Source organism: Thunnus albacares, chromosome 7, assembly GCF_914725855.1.
Source record: "Thunnus albacares chromosome 7, fThuAlb1.1, whole genome shotgun sequence".
NCBI classification, from domain to species: Eukaryota; Metazoa; Chordata; class Actinopteri; order Scombriformes; family Scombridae; genus Thunnus; species Thunnus albacares.
Window position 1 is genome coordinate 18,751,596 of NC_058112.1, and position 18,474 is coordinate 18,770,069.

Below are 18,474 nucleotides of genomic sequence, written 5' to 3' on the forward strand. Positions count from 1 at the left end.
TGACTGATGAAGTGTTTATCCAGTTTGGAAACAAACAAAATAAATGAAAGGTCAACACCAATTACAAAAACTGCACTTAACATCAGTGATCATTTTCACTTTGCCAACCAACAAAATATCAAATCTGCCACTAAGGAAGAGAAAAACACACCTGAGGCACTGAAGTCAAACAAACAAACAGACATTACAGCTTTCTGTAATGTTGCAGTAACGTGACAGTTTTATTAAAATGATCAGAAATGTCAGACTCTACTGAAAGTACAGTGTCACAGTGAAAATAAAATGATTCCCCTTTTTCCTGGGGACCCTCTGGAACCACCTCAAGACCCCTGACCCTACTTTGAGAGCCACTGCCATAATTAATAATAAAATACAAATAGAAAATTTACAGAAATATAATTATATTTAAAGAGACAAACCCTTTCTGCTATGATTTGATCACTCTGTAAGTGCACTGGTTTTTGGCATATCGCTCAGTATGTCTGTGAGCTGTCTGGCTCTGCACTGAGAGGGCAGGACCATGTCAAAGTCCACGTGCACCGCTTTGAAGAGGCGGGGTTCCGCCTCTCAGCTTGCCCGCTGATCACATGCAGGAAGCATGGTGTTTGTAATTGCTGCGCAACAAGCAGTGCGTGGATGCCGGTTGCCAGAGTGACGTCTGATGCCAGCCACACACCACACTCTATCTTAAAGCGAAGTCTGTCCAAACTGCTGCCAATCTTCACTTTGATCAGGCAGAGCGGAAACATACAGGTTACTGTATGAGTAAAGTTAAGAGTTCTTTCATCACCTCCGAGCAGTCAGAAATGCAGCCAGCTCCTCTCACAGGAGAGGAGGAGGATGATGATGATGATAACGGAAGTGATGATGAGGAGAATAATGACAATCCACCGCTCCGACAATCCACGCTTGAATTCTTAGACATGAAAGGGAGTAGCCTACATACTGCTTACATGCTGCAATAAGGAGATACATGCACAGTGTCAGTGAGGGAATTTGCAGTAAATAATCCCTGAACCTCCGCAGCTTTTGACTGTGAACATAGCCTACTAACAGATGTTACTGTTGATGCAATATGATGGTGAGGATGATGTTGGCCATATTTATCTGCAGGAGTTTGTGATTATAGCAAAAATAACAACCATAGGAGCCGCAGTTATCACATAAATAAGTTTAATGATTTTCAATAGCCTCATAAAAAGGTTTAGATCATTCACTGATGCAATTGAATGTCATGATGGTGTATTTTGACCATTCTGGACACTTTTCAGTTTTAAATTCAGCCGCAACCTACATGTGGGATTATCACCTTATGCTTGATTTGAAAGTAAGATAATATATAGATGTGGAAAACTGTTAAACAGTGTTAGACAGTAATAAAATATCACCATTCCCATGCAAAACTGCGCAGGGTCGATCAGCATGGATTATTTTCAGGCCTACATCTATTCTTCGGCTATTGACAACCTCTCCCTTTCCAGTTTGCATGACTGGAGCTCTCACTAGCGCTGCTAGTGGACAATCAAACCTACACACCCACCTCCAGACACACTCGCATTTCTCATTTCTTACTTCTAGTCTAAATTAGATAGCAAGACGCTGTGTCGGAGCTCACAGACCGCATAGAATTAGTTTTAAGTACAGGCGGTAGTTAAACAGTAAAGCTGAAATTCAACATGGAGTCCCCTCCAGATCCAGCGAGCGACCCGGGCAACAGCGCCTCGGAGCCGGCTACCCCGGTCAGGGAAACCCCGGTAAACCTGGAGACGCTCCGGAAAGCGGACCATCCAGCCCCGGTTCGAAGGCAGACCTGTTCCAGCACCAACAGAGGTAAGCGGACCGTATTTCGCAATGAGAAACGCCGCGAGAAATAACAACAGATCGTGGATTTTTTTTTAAATGAAACTTCACAATGAATTAAATCGCTTCCCCATAAATAACTGCACACTATGTAAATTCACCCAACCACAGGGACGCGGCTTTTTATTTAGTAGCACCGCGGCTTTTGCCCGTTCGGTTGTAATGAGTGCCTTCGGTGTGTGTTGCTGGTGTTCAGGCTCCACTGACAGCTCAAATCATAGGGGGGTGATACGGTCACAGATGTCACATTTACTCTGACTGCAAAATAAATCAGTTACCCAGCAACTTAAAATCGGCCAACAGGAGCGCGTCTTTATGTCAAAACAGGCCAACCTGCCCTCTCAGACGCATTATTGTCAAAGTGTCAAAAGTGAACTTTTGGAAACTGTGGGCTACTTGATCGATCAGTCCCATTCTCCTTTTGTAGGGGATCTACCCTCGACTATTCCTATTACAGCACACAGCGCCGTCTGGTCGGGATTTTTTTTTTTTTTTTTTTTTTTTTTTTTTTACATCTCCAGCTAACAGCTTTCGGTTATTCCTGTGTGCAAAAAGACGCCCCAGCAGCTGGAATTTGTTTAGCGCCAGCTCTCCAAAAAAAAAAAAAAAAAAAAAAAAAACTGTTGCAAGCGTGAAGCACGGCTTCTGCGACCAAACCTCCACATGATTAGACTGTAAAAACTACACGGGCCTGTATTGCCAATTAGCCCGTCAAAAGTCTGCCTTCATTGCTGCTGAAGACTAGTTCATTTTACATGATTTATCCACCACGTCCCGTCCATGTTGTACAGTACAGACAGTAGGCCTATTTAACCACACCCCCTCTCGGCTGTCTCCAGTACAGGCTAACCGGGCTCGTCCAAGTTCAAAGAAATAGTGATTTCTCTGCTGATTCTTGACAAGCAGAGTTGGTGTGTGTGCATGACAGTGAGGTGATCAGTGGCGACGTGACAATTAATTCATTGCACGGTGCGGGGTTTTTTTTTGTCTGTGTGCGCGCACTCTTCCTGTGCGCAAGGGTATATTTAGAGTGTGATATGGTGAATGTGGAATGTAAGCTGGTTATGTAACAGGTTTAGCCATAAACAGAGGCGCGCATCTGAGAGCAGAAATCATCATTACAGATCTTTTCACTTTATACTAGAGTTCACTCACTCTCCATGATCGCCACGGCTGTTTAAATTAAAAAAATCACTGCACTTCATCGAGTATTTATACACCACTAAAGGGAAACTGTGTGACTTTGTGGGTTGGCACAGCCTGAGCACTTCTTATGTAATAGCGGGGCAAAGACAGGTAGTTGGGAGGTTTCGTGGATTGATTTCTTTTTTCACAAGTCTGACTTTGAGACACTCCTAACCTGCTGACCCATATTCACCCCACCCTTTTATGCACAGGATTAAAGTGCGTCTGGGAAAGAGAAAGACAGGAAAAAGAACGCCTTTGGTTTGTTATGTAATGCTGAATGGGTGAAAAAAAAACATGTTCAGTGGGACAACCTCTGCAGCTTTAAAGGAGTTCCCCTGGACTGAAACTCTATGTTTTACCTTATTTTTACAAAGAATAAAAAAGATTATAAGAGAGTATTAGCAGTAGAAGGTTTGAAGAAAAGTTCAGAAAACTTTTTAAAAACTTATTGTGAAACAGCATTTGTCAGAAATGCGGTATAAGTAAATCCCTAAATGAATTTATTCTCTCAAGTTTAACTATGCAGTTCAAATCTTAATGTGTGTGATTACCTGTGGTGTTCCGCAACACCTGGTGTCTATTACATTTTCTAAAGATAGTGGTTAACAACAGACAAGTCATTTTTTTTATCTTATCTCTTAGAATCTTTAAGTTGGCGCCTGTAACTTGGATGTAAAGTTATGTACAATCACGGCAGTTTATTGCAGCAGTCGGCCATATAATCTGTAGACTGTAAAATGTATGATAACAAGGTATTATGACATTGCAAAAGTTGGACTATTATTTTAAAAATGTCTGACTTGGATCATTACGCAGAGCATTTATAAATTGAATAATGTAGAAATATTCAGCACGTTTGACATTTAGGAGAGCAGAAGAAAAGTTTGCTTTCATAAAAGAATGATGGCTAAATTGCTTTATTTAATTAAACGCCGATGTAAAAGTACAAGTGTTTTTATTAAGAAGTGCAATTGGTTTATTGTGTTGGCATCGTTCAGTGTAGAGTCACTCAAAAAATAAAACAATGAAAAATGTTTATGGCTCATGATTGTGTTCAAGACACGTGAGACATTTTTTAGGATTACACTATATGTTCAGAGTCAGTCGCAGAAATCAACATCTGAGAGGTGGCAGACACTTGCTCAAGTGCAGTTTCCCTCTTTACACCTGCTGTATTAGACTTTCTTAAGGATGCACATTTCTTATCCTGCATGCAGAGCGTTTACTGTTTTAACCCTGAGTGCTAATACCTTTTTAAGTAGAAAGGGCTTACTTCAGCAGAAGCTGTGCTCTGTAAGACTTGAGTGGGTCAGAGAAAAGGCCTTGGAGGGCTGTGGATATCATTACTGGAAAGAAGAAAGGGTGTTATTTTCATATCGCAAGATTCCTCAGTTCGCAAATTTGGAAACAATCAATATTAATAGCGTGGTTATGTAAGGTGATGGTCTCTGCAGATGCCTGAAACCTCACGATTGCACAGGGAAGCTCTGAAGCTGCAGATCTGATAAGAGCCCCGGTGTCCTGGATCCTCCCTGTTTGAGTGTCAGAACTGTGTTTGCATGTGTGTGAGTGTGTTTTAGTGGTACTTTTGTAGTCTAAACTGAGTGACGGTGACCACTACGCTGGTCCTCTTATGCTTTGGCTGTTGAAATGCTGGTTGCAGTTATTTACAAAGAGTCATCTGGATATTTTCCTTTGATAAAGACGTAGAAAGAACTGATTTCTATTTGAAAGAGACAAACAGTTGTCACCAGGTGAAGCGTGATGTGGTTTCAGTGGAAAATATTACAGTCCATCCTGCTTATTAGTTTCCCTCAGTGTCTAGATTAATGTTTCTCCTTACTTTACTGAATACCAGTAAAGTTAAAGAAAACCAATCATAACATGTAGTGGTTTTGTAGATTGCCCTGTTACAATCATTTTTTTAAAGACAGAAACATATATTACAGTTTTAAGTGTTTGTTTTATAGTAGAAAACAAATCGGCTGACACTGCAGTTTTAGTAGCTGATCCAAACTAAAAAGGCAACAGTATAAAAATATTCAGTCTTCAGTTAATGAACACATAACCAGACTTTCATCCAGCAGTTTTATTTTTGGGCATCGAAACGAGAGCCTTCGGCTAGAGAGTGGCAGCATTTATTTAGTTGTTGTTGACACAAGACGGATGAGGGACAGGACCGCAAAGGCTTTTAAAATAAGGTTTTTCACAAAATCTCAGAAAGCCCGGAGTTGGCACAGGGCTTGCTCACCACTCGACTGGACAGCAACATTATTGAGGCTGTGGCATTCTCAAATTCAATGAATTAGGGCTCCCTGCCCGCTGGAGAGCATGAAGATCCAGGTATAGGCTTATAGCTGAGCCTTCTGCTCGGACAGATCCGGGAGGTGAACTCTATTAGGTGACTCTTTTTTCTGGCTGGTTGCCTATAACATAATATTGAGTTTCATTCCTCTTGTGTTTTCAATTCTTAACTGATAATATCATGAACTTTTTTACTGGCACCTGTGAGACAATTAATATTGTTATATTTTCATCAGTTGATTTGAAGTCAAAGCACAGTATCTATTGCAGTTCTCCTCTGCCCAACAGTAAAAACACCTGTCAGTTAAACTGAAAAAGGTAAACATTATTTCTGTGTGTTGCATAGACGGTGACATCTGCTTGTGGTTTAGACTTTGGCACCACTACTTTTGGAAAAAAAGGTCTTTTGTTTTTGGGAGCTTCAAAGGTCAAATTGTGCTTGAGCGGCAGTATGCTTATCTAAAAAGGATGTACCTGTAAATGAACTGCATTTACATAGTGCTTTTCTAGTCTATTGACCACTCAAAGCGCTTTACAACACATGCCGACATTCAGCTGTTCACACATGCGTTCATACACTGATGGCAGAGGCTGCCATGCAAGGTGTCAACCTGCTCATCAGGAGCAATATAGCGCTTTTTATCCAAAGCGCTTTACAGTGTTTGTAATGCTCGCTCATTCAGCAATTTGGGTTTAGTATTTGCCCAAGGACACTTCAACATGTGGACTGGAGGAGCCGGGGATCGAACCACTGACCTTCTGATTGGTGGACGACCTCCTTAGCCACAGTCATCCCCAAACTTGTGAATGTCAATATAAGATAAGTTAAACAAGCACTGAATGTCATTTTGTCATGTCATGTCATGTGCAAAATAATAACAAAATTATATGAAATAAGAATAAAATAAAATAAAAACAAGTAAGAAAATATCATGTAGGATCCTAATGCTGTGAACTGCTCATTACTTTGTACGTCCCACAAAATGAAGAATCCCTTGTCTCTTTTTCTTACCTTGTTTTCTGTGGATTGTTCTGCCCTTCAAAGTTTTATTTCAAAACTGTGTCAATTATTTAATCATAATTTCACTCTTTTTACATAAAGAGTCCAGAAGTTTTGCTGATGCTTTCTCTGTATGTAAAAATTAGATTCTGGGTCTTCCTATTTAAGTCCTGCATCATATAAAATTTTCCCGTTTAACTTTGAAATTAATTGAAGTACCATTACGTGGCAGCACAGCTGAGTGGGCTGGGTTTGGGTGTTACTTCATTGAAAACATTGTTTCCTTTTCCCAGAGTGTTGTGGTTGTGATAAAAATGTCTCAAATTAACTTTTAAACTAGAATAACATCCTGCTTCTAATGAAAACACGTCAAACCATGTGAGAAAATACAATGAAAAGGCATTTTATGGGACCAGTAAATCATTTTGATACTGTACATGTTTAAATAGACATTTTAATGTTTTAAGCGAGAGCTTGAGGCTGAAAGGTGTGTCCATATACTTTTGTTGAGTTTGGTGTAGCAATGTGCCCTCTAGGGGGTGCTAACAGGGCTTTTAGATTTATTTTTGTAATTATCATTTGAGCGTATAATCTAATGTATCTTTTTACATGAAGGTCTTGTAAATCATGCAATAACCCGTGACGGTGTCGAGCAAAACATTTTCTGTATTTGTTACCAGGGAAGCTGCATGAAAGGGCTCCTGTGGATTTTATTGCAGGAAACTGCTTTGTAGACAACCAGCCAGTGAAAATTTACACACTGACAGGACGTTGCTAGACATACCATTGCCGAGTTCCGCTGTTGACCCATGATTCTCTCTAATCTAATCTGGGCCAGTGGCTTTAATGAATTCACTGGACTGAAATCCATATGCATTTTTATAAGCTTTGTACAAATGTGTCTCCATCATCTATATTCTTTGGCCTCTAATATGATACAGAAAATTTGATTTACCAATGTTCAAGGCTCAAATTATCCATGTCCATGTGCTTTTAATCAGTACGGGGATTTTTTTTTTTTTTTTTTTGAAGTGCGAGGTTTATACAAGTTGTTAATTGGTGTTGGCATATTACAAGACAGTTACACAATGCAGGATACTCTCCATGTAGAACAGAAAGAGACAGGATGCATCAAACTAACTGCCTAAATTCAGACACCACTACAAGAATGCTTTCAAAGAATATTCTGATGTAGCTACGTTTATTTTGTGATTTATATAATCAGTTGCGTGCATGATGTACGCAATGCAATGCAAGCCCTAATAGACTAGTTTATATTAATTAAAAAAAAAGTTTAGATATCAAACTTAACCTATAATATAAAAGTTTTCTTCTGGTGAGACAGTTTATTTTGGAGTTTAAATCACCAGTGGTTTAACTGGGGCTGGCGAGGAAGTTTTAACTGGTGACAGACACCAGATTTGATGTGAAATCTCCAGTGGTGAATGATAGCTCAGATCCATGGCCCATTTACAGAAGTTTGTATCTTAGATAAAATTAAAAAAAAAAAAAGTCAGAATAGTAATGACCGGAAATACTCCAGATGCATTATTGGAGGGCGTTAAAGGAGTCTAAATTTAATGTGGTACACTGTGACCTGAGTACTGGTGCCGCTTGGCTCCGTGCTGCTCTGTGCCGCTCTGATACGAAATGGGCCCCTTAGAAGAGGCCTAGAGGGGTCTAAAGGATCACTCTCAGGAATTCTTATGTCACATCTAGGGCCAAGCCTTTCATATCTCCAACAGTGCGGAGGGTGTAAAGCTCTCGAGCAGGTAGGTAAGCCCCTCAGTCAGGAACTTTGACCCGCAGTATCTTTCAAACCATCACTCCCATGCCTTTGAACAAAATCATAGTGGACACATATATTTTGCTCGATGTCATGCGTGTCAAGTCATGTGCACTTTAAGCCGTTGAGTGTCACACAGAGGAAAATATACGTACATTTTTACCATAGAGGCTTTTACCTCCTCATGCAGGCTGCAGAGCACTGACATGTGTTGAACACTTGAGAGAAAAGTCAGGAGGGTCTCCCGTTCGCTGAGGCTCTCCCAGACGTTATGTGCCTGTGTGTGCTTTAAAACAGGAAGAGGTAACGTTGTAAAATCCCAAGTATGTTATTCAAACAGCACACCTCAAGAGCCTCTTAAACGTTATTTATCTTGCTTTCTGTTGGCTAAATGGCCCTCATGGCAGCCCTTTTTTAAGGACTAATACCGATCGGTGGACTACGACATCAGACATGAGATGAAAATGGAAATATCTGTTGCATATTGTCACCCGGCCGCTGTGTACAGCTGAAGTATAGTAGTAAGATAGAAGAATGCGTGTCTTTAGTTAGAGTAATAATAATGTAAGTCAACATTAGACTAGAAAAGGTGGTCTCAGGGATTGCAGAAACTTTATTTCTCTTTCTAACAGATCAGTCTGAGGATTGTGTGCTTCTACTTTTTTTGAGTGCCTGAATCACTGAGTTATTGTTTCCAATTTGCACAAATCATTTTAAAATGTCTCCATATTACAATGAGAAACAGAGTTGCAGGAGCAGAACATTTTTGTTGTGCAGATACTTTGATTTTCCTTCAGTTCTATCACATAGAAATAAAGGTAAATAATATTGAGTATGGCAAAGCACGCACGCTGCATCCTCCGCCGTCATTTTCACACCCATCGGTAGTGCTAGAGTATTACTTAACAAAGTTTATTTGTCACCTGAAATAAACAAAAAACTTTTGGAGACATGGGAGATAAAACAACTTGAAAATCAGTGTCATTTCTGTTGGCTTGATTATTTATATTGGAATAACAAGCGCGACTTAATCTCATAAATAAAAAAGGGAGAGATACAGATCCGTCCCCTCCAGGTACTGCCGCCACTTAATCGAATTAGCTCCACTCTCAGGCTTGACGGGCTCTTCAAACACCCCTGGTGACTTCTGAGTGCCGATTACAATCAGCTACTATTTTCAGCCTTTGATTAAAATCTGGTGAGATTGGACAGAATTTTTTTGAGCGCAGAACCAACTAATTATTAACATCGCAGCCCATCTCTCTTTTTTTGCCAGTTACAGAGGGCCAATGGGCTGGAGTAGTTAAACAATACCCATAAGTATTAATCATGTTGAATCACTCTGTGTGAAACTATTAGCTTGTTCCTACTGAAACATCTCACTGTGTTGTCCAAACACAATTTTTTTTTTTTTTACTGACCTTTGTGTCATTATATTAAAAAAAAAAATCTCAGTGTAGAATTCTTTTTTGAATATTTGTGAAATCAAAGACACCATTTGTATTTGTTTCATAGCTTAACATTTAGTCTGTTTCTGATGAATCCTAACACTATAATCTTTGTCAAATAATCTAGCTGTTCATACAGATTTCCTCATCTGGCAGACAACAATAATGAACACAACTCTTTACTCGTGAAATAATAGAAGATGATCACAATTGTTCATGCCTCACACAGTATGTCACAGATTCATTGTAATGTTCCTGTCAAAGACAATTCAGTCCTTTTGTTACTTTCAAAAGCAGCTTTTGAATATGAATAAGTCACTAATGAATATTTGGCTCTTGCTTGTGTCTGTGGATTGATTGCTTTAGGAGGCGTACTAAGACAGAGTGTGGCGCGATGGGGCTCAATCAATGCCGCAATGCTGCTGCGCTGCTCTCTGACAGTGATTGAAAGACAGAGTCACTCTTCACCATGTATGATACACGAATCCTGCTCTCACTCACTGACAAATATCATCTGTCTGATCAATCAATATTTGCAGCTTTATTTTACTAATGCAGTACTTAAGACGCAATAATTAACGCCATGCTGGGTTGTTAAAAGCCTATTTTTATGTGACAGACAGAAATAGACATACAGAAATAGGAAGATGAAGGCGTTTGGTTGATGTTGATAGTGGCATATCTTGCAGACGCTCCTCATACACTTTACCATGAACTTATCAAGAACTTGAGATTTTCTAATCTGCATAACAAATGCATAATGAATCTTGCTGCTTTCAAGTTATATTAATGTACAAAATTGGAGTTCTTTTTTTCTTCATAACTGTTTTTTTTTCTTTTGTTGAATGTTTTGAGCCATCAGGAACGGTTGTTTTGTTCTTCTTGTAAAAATTAATGGACTCATCTCAAGTTCATATTTTTTGGTATTGTTTTTAATTATGGAATTATGAACCAACAGTACTTATAATAAAGTAAAGGTTAAGCACAGTGCTTTGAGAAAGTGGCAGGTGGATAAAAGTTCAAATTCAACACAATTTGAAGTCTTCCGAAAATATCTAGTATTTACTGCGAGTACAAAACCTTTTTTTTTGTACTCAGTCATTTTATTCTCTCTCCATAAAGTGTCAAGTTTGTAATTATATAGTTTGAAACAGTAGTTTAACTGAGGGAATATTCATTCAATGTCATCTTGTGTTTAGTGTGGCTTGTGATGCTCATTAATTTCTGCTTGCTCCACTTGCGGTGTTTGGGCTCCCTTTGCTGGCTCAGTGCCACAGTGTCTTCTGAAAGAGCCACTTCATCTCTGTCAGGGGCAGGTGGAAATTTGCTGCACACTTCTAATTGGACAAAGTGCCTTTCAAACTCTCAACCATCATACACAGATCAGATTATCATACAGACCAGGTGTCAACAGAGGTTTTTCACCTCCCTCTGCCCCTCCTGCTCTTTTCTACATCTTTTGGTCGACTTTCAGATTTTCCCTGTGCTCTCGCCTTTTTTTTTTTTTTTTTTTTAAACTCCCTGCCGCCTAGTGGCCCAAGGCACAAAAGGCTATAAAGCCATGTTTTACAAATTAATTACAGGAAAGTGCACTTGTTATTTTGACTTTGGTACTTTGATTGTATACTGTAGAGCAACACTCTAAAACAGTAGGGAATTAAAATAATTTTCCCTGCTTAAAATCCTCAAGCAGATCCTTTCTAAGTTTCAAGCTCTTAATTGAAAAAGCTTGGTCATCTTCAGTCTGAAGTACAGAAATATTTACAACATCCAGAAGGACAATCTGAGGCTGCAGGCTAGCTCACAAGGGGGCTTTAAGGTTTGCAGTATAGCTCTGGGCCAGACCTCACTGTGCTTGTAAAAGTGATCAGAGAAACCTTCAGATCAATTCTCCACCTAACAGGTAAGAGCCCTAATTGAGTGATGTTATTTTTGTATGTTTGAAACATTTAAAAGCATAACTGCTGAATTTTGAATCAGCCAGGGAAGATAAAAGACTTTTCCATACAAATCATTACAGATTGATTCAACTCAAATGCTGAAAAATGAGTTCATGTTTTAGATAACAGCATTCTTTTCTCGATAGCTTACCGTGAAGAAAACTTGTATAGGTAAGGCTTTTGTCATAATGTTCCAGGGCAAATAGAAATGTAAAACTTCATGTACAGTAAATGTTTACATAGTTTGAGTCACTGGCCTTCAAGGGTGCAGTAGATCTTTGTGTATATTCTGTTATGAAAGTGGGAACATGTGAATGGAATATAAGGTCTGACATAAACTGAACCTTGAAAAGCAACCAAGGTAATGATTGAGAGGGGATTTAAGTGTTTAGAATCGGTTCAGTACAAACTGAAAAATAAGAACATTTTCAAACCTGCATTGTTTAGTACGGTTGAATTGGACTTTGGTTTGTTTTCCCACATGGTATGATTTGTTTGGGATGATCTGAATGGCTTTAAATAATTTAAATGGCTTTGCATATTGGGATACGGATGAGTGAAATCAATATCTGCTAGAAGCTAGCAGTCAAGGTCTCGGACGGCTGTTGCTCAGGAGGTAGAGTGGGTTGTCCACTAACCGCAGGGCCGGTGGTTCGGTCCCCGGCTCTTATGCGTCAAAGTGTCTTTGAGCAAGACACTGAACCCTAAGTTGCTCTTGATGGTCAGGCCAGCGCCTTTCGATGTGTGAGTGTGTGTGAATGGGTGACTGAGAGGCAAAAATTGTAAAGTGCTTTGTCTTTTAAGGTAGAAAAACGCTATATAAATGCAGTCCATTTATCATTTACCTTCTTGATATTTGGGCAGATAGGATCTTCTTGAGGACCTTTCTTGCTTCCACCTCAGACACATCTGACCAACGAGCAGAGTGAGCACTTATACGTGGCACTTTCAGTGATACATTTTTGTTTGCTTGAATTTTTTTTTCTGTGTGAAAAGAAACCACACCGAGGGGAAAACTTTACACACTCGTTCACTGATATGGACCAGAGCAGACCAGAGTGTTTGAAAACAGCATATGTGTTGTATCTTTGTTGTGAGCCAGTATTTGAGTTGGTAATTGTGAGTTGTATTCAGTATCAAAGCCTGAAATGACATCTAAAAGGATGAACATTCAACTTGGACATGATTTTTTTGTTGAACAAAGCTTATTGGTTACTTTAATGAGGATGACATTTGTACTGTGCATTCTGTGTTGTTGCATAAAAAAGTGTTATTCGGCCTACTGTATAACACCTTTGCACCTGGATTGTTGCTGCTATGGCTGTACTGACTAATGGAGCACTGATATGAAAGCAAAACTTGAGGGATTCTTTAAAGAATTAAGAGGAAGAACAGCAGCATCTCATTTTATCACAGCATCCTTTTGAAAGTTTCGAGGCTGAACCAGCTGCAGTGATAAATACATTATCGCTACTCCATCCACACATCAGGAAAACACAGGAAAATTTTGGCATACTAGATTGCTTATCTTGTCTGCATGTCGTCAGCGCAGATGTATTACCCTGAGCTGATTTGATTCTGGGCAAAGGAAAGTGGACAGGAGAGATTGATGGTGGTGTCCCCAGTCAGACAGATAACACCTGATTCTGCCTGCAGGGGTTTGGTCTAGCACACTCCTCCCTTGCACCTCAGATGCGTCGAAGGCTGTGCTGAGGAGGTGAACCGTTCCTTCACTCAATGCAAATTCAGGGCCACATTCAGAGATGATCCCAAGACGATTGAGCCAATGTGGCCCCGAGCACTCTGCACCACATGATCCATGCATCAGCCACACCTGGGAGAAACCCACACAGGCATGGGGGTCATTTGTTTAACACAGGTGCATCATGTATCTCAGTGCACTCAAACAAGCACACACACACACACAACCACATGCTTGAATGTGCGCTCCGAGACACACACATGCCCCAATGCACTTGCAGATACACAAGTGTTAATGAAATGTTGTCTGCGTACGTGGTTATGTATTGGAAAAATGTCTACACTACAGCACCTTTTGTTATGACCTGTTGTTTCTGTCACATGTTATTTTTTTCAATTTCTTAAGTCTCGATAAATTTCACCAAAGAATATATGTAACACAGAAGTACGGGGACTTGAAGAAACGCTGTTCAAAGGAGTACTGTGAAGTATTTAAAGATGGTTTCTCTGTGTGGAAGCAGCAAACATGGGAGGATGCACAGCTGCATCCAAATATGTTGATTCATTACTAATATACTGCATCAGTATTTGATATCAGCAGTATTTCATAATTAGCATGTCATCCTGTGTGATTCATGTTTTGAATAAGCTTAAAATTTCAAACACATGTTCCCAATATTTCTTTCTCCCAAATAGTTAATCTATTAGCCAATGGAAAGAAAATTGCAACATCAATTTGATAATCTATTGTTTCAGTGATTTATTTAGCAAAAATAGTTGTTCCAGCTCCTATGAATTCATCTTCGGGAAATTATTTTTCATTATTTTTTGACATTTTAAAGACTGAGCGATCAATTAAATTAATAAAAAGACTATTGAGTTTCAGAAATGGAAATAATCATTTCTTGCAGTCTTAGTATCATTTGAAACATAGAATAAATCGGCATTGTGCTTCCTGTACTCTGCTCTGCATGGATACAGATGGCTTTTTAAAAAAATACTCTGCTCTTTGCACTTAAAAAAGATCTTTTGATGCTGTTACATCATTTGTTATAATTTGCCATCTATCAGTAACATCTGAGTGTCTTATGATCCCCGTGAATCAAAGTATGCTGCTGCATCCTCAAACAGACATACAGTGAAGCAAAACCAATTTTCTTTTTTTATTCAATAACAAGGTGTGCAGCACTGGTTCTCAGTGTGCGAAGCAGATGGTGAAAGGCTAGTGTATAATAGATCTCAATATTAACTGTAGCACATGCTGGGAGTGTTGGTGGATGGCACACAGCAGAGTAAAAGAGAAGCAATGACCTTCTGTCCCATCATTTACCCCCTCGTGCCCCCCATACTGCTCTCAAATTACTTTGTTTTAACCAATTAAAGCAGCCGGCTGAGCATCAAGCAGGCTGCCATTTTTTTCGCTCACCTGGACCCATGTGACATTATCGCTCTGTCATCGGGAGAGATGGCCATAAGTGGGAATCTCCGGCATGGCACCGTGCCACCTTAGACCCCACTGTGTGTTCACTGAGATTAATGCAATGACTCTCTCTCCAACTTGCAAGAATCTCAGTCAGCTCTCTCATACGTACCTGGCGATAGCGCTGCACACAGCTCCTCACTGTGTGAACCGATGAGCAAATGATTGCAGTGGTTATACCACGCTCCAAAGCAGACTATAAATTTCCAGCTATTTCCTGAATTACTCTCTGGTACAAAAAAAATGATCAGTTTCTAAATGTGCATGGAATCTATTGTCCTTAAGTTGCCTTGTCGCTGATCAAGATACCATATGCTGAGAAATGGTTCTCGATCCAAATCCTTTAATGGCTCAATAATAGAAAGAAAGAAGGCAGACACAACAATACCATGGCACGGGATGAGTGAAGGACCGGAGTGTGTGGTGTTTAACAGCCATACGAGCACAGATTATGTGCTTGAAGGGGCTGAATTGAGTGCCAGCAGTGACAGTTGGGCTGGGAATTGAGCGTGCCTGGGACGTGCGGCTTGACTCCGCTCGGAAACACCACTGGGTCCAGGGCTCATCTCTGTAGTCCTCCGCCTCCCTCCTCCCGTAGAGGCATTGTGGCCTGACGTTTGCTCCGCTTTATCGGGGGAATGGATGGGCCCCTGCTCCCGCTTGATGAGCACTCACTAATGGCTGCGTCTTTGAAAGCTGACGGGCCCGTTTGAGGAGGAGTGTCTTTTTACTTCCCTCCAGCTTGCCTTGGCCGGGCATTTGTCAGGCTGCCTGGCTTTGCTGTCCTGCCCGCATGATTATGCGCCAAGGGGCTGAAACGTCTGTCATTTGTTTTACTTTCAAATGAAAGTTGACGATTTACCAATAAAAAGTAAAAATAGTCTTTTGATGATGTCTGGAGACATACAGAGAAAGTGTTGCAATACCAATATTTTCAGCACTTTGTCAGGCTGGAAATAACAAAAGAGATTTGTCTTTATGCTTTTTATATTGCATCTCCTCTGATAAAAAGCGGTGTGTCATAGTTATGTGTAAAGTGAAAAAGTGTGATAGATATTTAAATACGGTTGAGGACACAGCATTGCATTAATGTCGACAAGCTCTTCGCCGTCTGATTGCGTATCACTCCATGTAATGGCTTGCCAAAATGCACTGTGATGTCATGAAAGAAAGCAGAAACACTGGCATCCCCGTTTGTTCCTGTTTTATTTAAGTAGAGGTATTTTTACTGTTCAGCTGCACTAGAAGGACTTCAGCAGCAGCAGCAGTCTTGAGGAGATGTATTCTTAACACAACTTAGAACCGGGAGGTCTGTAATAACAAAATAAGCAGCTGTGTTTGAAATCGGTCCTCTTGACAGTTTGCATACTTTTTACAGGCTGTTAATCGTCTACAGTTCAGAAATGTACACAAACCAAGAAAGATGACAAGCACATGTATAATAAGAAGAGCGGGAACTAACGGTAGTCTTAACAGTGAAGAGTAGTCTGGTATTTTTATAAAGACATCTGCACTTTAGATGATGGCTGGATAATATGTCTTAAATTATGTCTTTGAATCATTAGCTGATGGTTCAGTAAAGCTGCCAGTTATCTGGTTACTTATCTTACTGGTACCCTTGACCACTGCCACGTCTTTTCACCCCAGAGGGAGCCGTTGTTCCTGTTGCCATCCTCTTCATACCAGTCTCCAGCTTCTGGAGACTCCATTAGGAAGTTGGAGTTGTCCTTGGAAATCTCCTCTCTATAACTTCTTCTGTCTTCACTCTCTCTATCCCTCTCCCTCTCCCTCTCCCACTCCTTTTCACGTGCACTCTTTTTTTTTTTTCTCCCCCACTTGAAACTAGGGCGGAGGTCAGAATGGTGAATTTGATATAAGAGCTGATGTGCTTCCACGGAGCACCTTGTCAACTCAAAACAATAGGTTTGCAGGAGCTGTTATGCCGAATAAAGAATGTTCGCATATTCCCAGAGAAATGTCCTCTCGCTAGACATTCCCAAAAGAGATGAGAGCGTTTGTCTGCATACATTTTTACCGGTCCTGGCCCTGTAGGAAATGGAGGTTGAAGCAAAATGAATTCATTTAACATGTGAGCAAGTAAGTTATTTCACCTGGGAGATTGAAAAAGTTATCCTATATGCATGTTAGAAGTGGAACCCTTATCCCTGTGATACTTGATTTAGTCATTAAATGGTCTGCACTGGTCCATCTTATTCAGCTTTGTCTTGTAAATTGAAGCCCTTGTTCTAACCCATCATATAATGTTGCTGCTCTGTTAGGCTGCACATAATGTCTGTGAAGAAGTAACAGATGTTTGCAGTTGCATAACGACAAGAAAAAAGCAGCCGGCTGTGGTTTTGTACAGCAATATGATCAGATAGTTTTAATTTGATCTGATCTCTTTGTCTTAGTGGTATATCTAAGCTCCCTCTTACAAAGCGGTCATCCAACAGGTCAACCAGTCAGGTTCAAACATGCTGCACTCATAGAAATGTAAGCAGTTGAGTGTGTTTTCTTGTTGATAATGAAACAGCCCAACCAATGAGGTCATAACAATAAGTACATTTCTGAACATGATCTTCAGGTATCTTATAAAATAATTTAAAAAAAAAGACAGTGATTAGGATGAAGTGTGAGTTGAAAATGAGTAGATGGATGGATGGATATTAATATAACTGTTATATTCATTTCCATTGTCAGAGATCTCTCACCAACTCGTCACAGGCAGTTTCATCTCAAATTAAATTCATTTGGATATGACATTTTAATTGGAACACTATTCCCATTAATTGGACAAATTAGAGAAAAGTCTGCTGGGGGAAAGGTAATCTCTGGGAGAGATGATTTGGAATTCACAATTTAGAATTAAAAATCAGCTGCTCTGCTTTGTTTGTGTGGCAGGCAGTTTGCGGCAGTGCACGCAGGCAGCGCCAGCGCTGGGGGTCTCAGCGGCACTCAGAGCTCACATTGTCTTCATTAAAAGCGATTAAGGAATAGGTCAATTTAGTCTGCTTGGCTGGTTGGAGCTGTGCATTTCCTCCTATGAAATGTCTTTGTCTTCATCTGCCCAGGCTCTGTGGGCTTGGGTAGCCACTCGAGCAGCAAATATGATCAGTCACTATTTTCTGCATGTTTACATGTCTGATTGAACGTCTTAGTGAGTCATGGCAGCATCCTTTTAAATACTGTCATTTTGTTTTTATTTGCGTTGGAACATGTGTGCATACACATGTGTTTGGGTTTTCACGCTTCTCTGCTCTGTTTCAGCCAGTGTGCTGTCTGGGTGCTGATGAGTTGCTGTCTGATTAGCAATGAGTGCTGTTCACCCTGCAGCTTGAACCGCTGTGAGCAATTAATTACGCTAATAAAAATCACCTTAAAATTTGTGTGGTTGATTTCATAAACATATGTGGATACAGAAATGTTTCCCAAACCAAACGAGATGTTTTTATATTCCAGGCAGAATGGATGCTGTTATTGTGTGGGGCTAAATTTAAAGTTTTTAGTACCATTGTTCATGAATGCATTCAGGAACAGCTTAAACAGCACACAGCACAGGTGTTGCGTGCTGTTTAAGATAAGGCAGGTGATATTTCAGTGCTGTGGAATAGCTGTCCAGAGAGACAATTGACACTCACTAAATGCAAAATGTGTTGCAAATTTCTAATTTCAGGGTGGCCACCTGTCAGTTTAGGTAGACTGGTAATTCGGCCAGGAGAGAAAACCTGGTGCCAGGAGGATCCAGGTGTAGATAAATGTTGCACATA

The 18,474-nt window shown here is 40.1% G+C and overlaps 1 protein-coding gene across 1 annotated transcript in view; it reads left to right on the top strand.

The window, feature by feature from the left end:
- Nucleotides 1-257: 257 nt before the first annotated feature.
- The window catches only part of roraa (RAR-related orphan receptor A, paralog a), a 194,914-nt gene continuing 176,697 nt past the window's right edge, over nucleotides 258-18,474 (top strand). Inside the window, exon 1 of the mRNA XM_044355479.1 lies at nucleotides 258-1,830. Coding sequence (XP_044211414.1) covers nucleotides 1,677-1,830 — 154 coding nt within the window. The 5' untranslated portion in view covers nucleotides 258-1,676. The remainder of the gene's footprint in view (nucleotides 1,831-18,474) is intronic.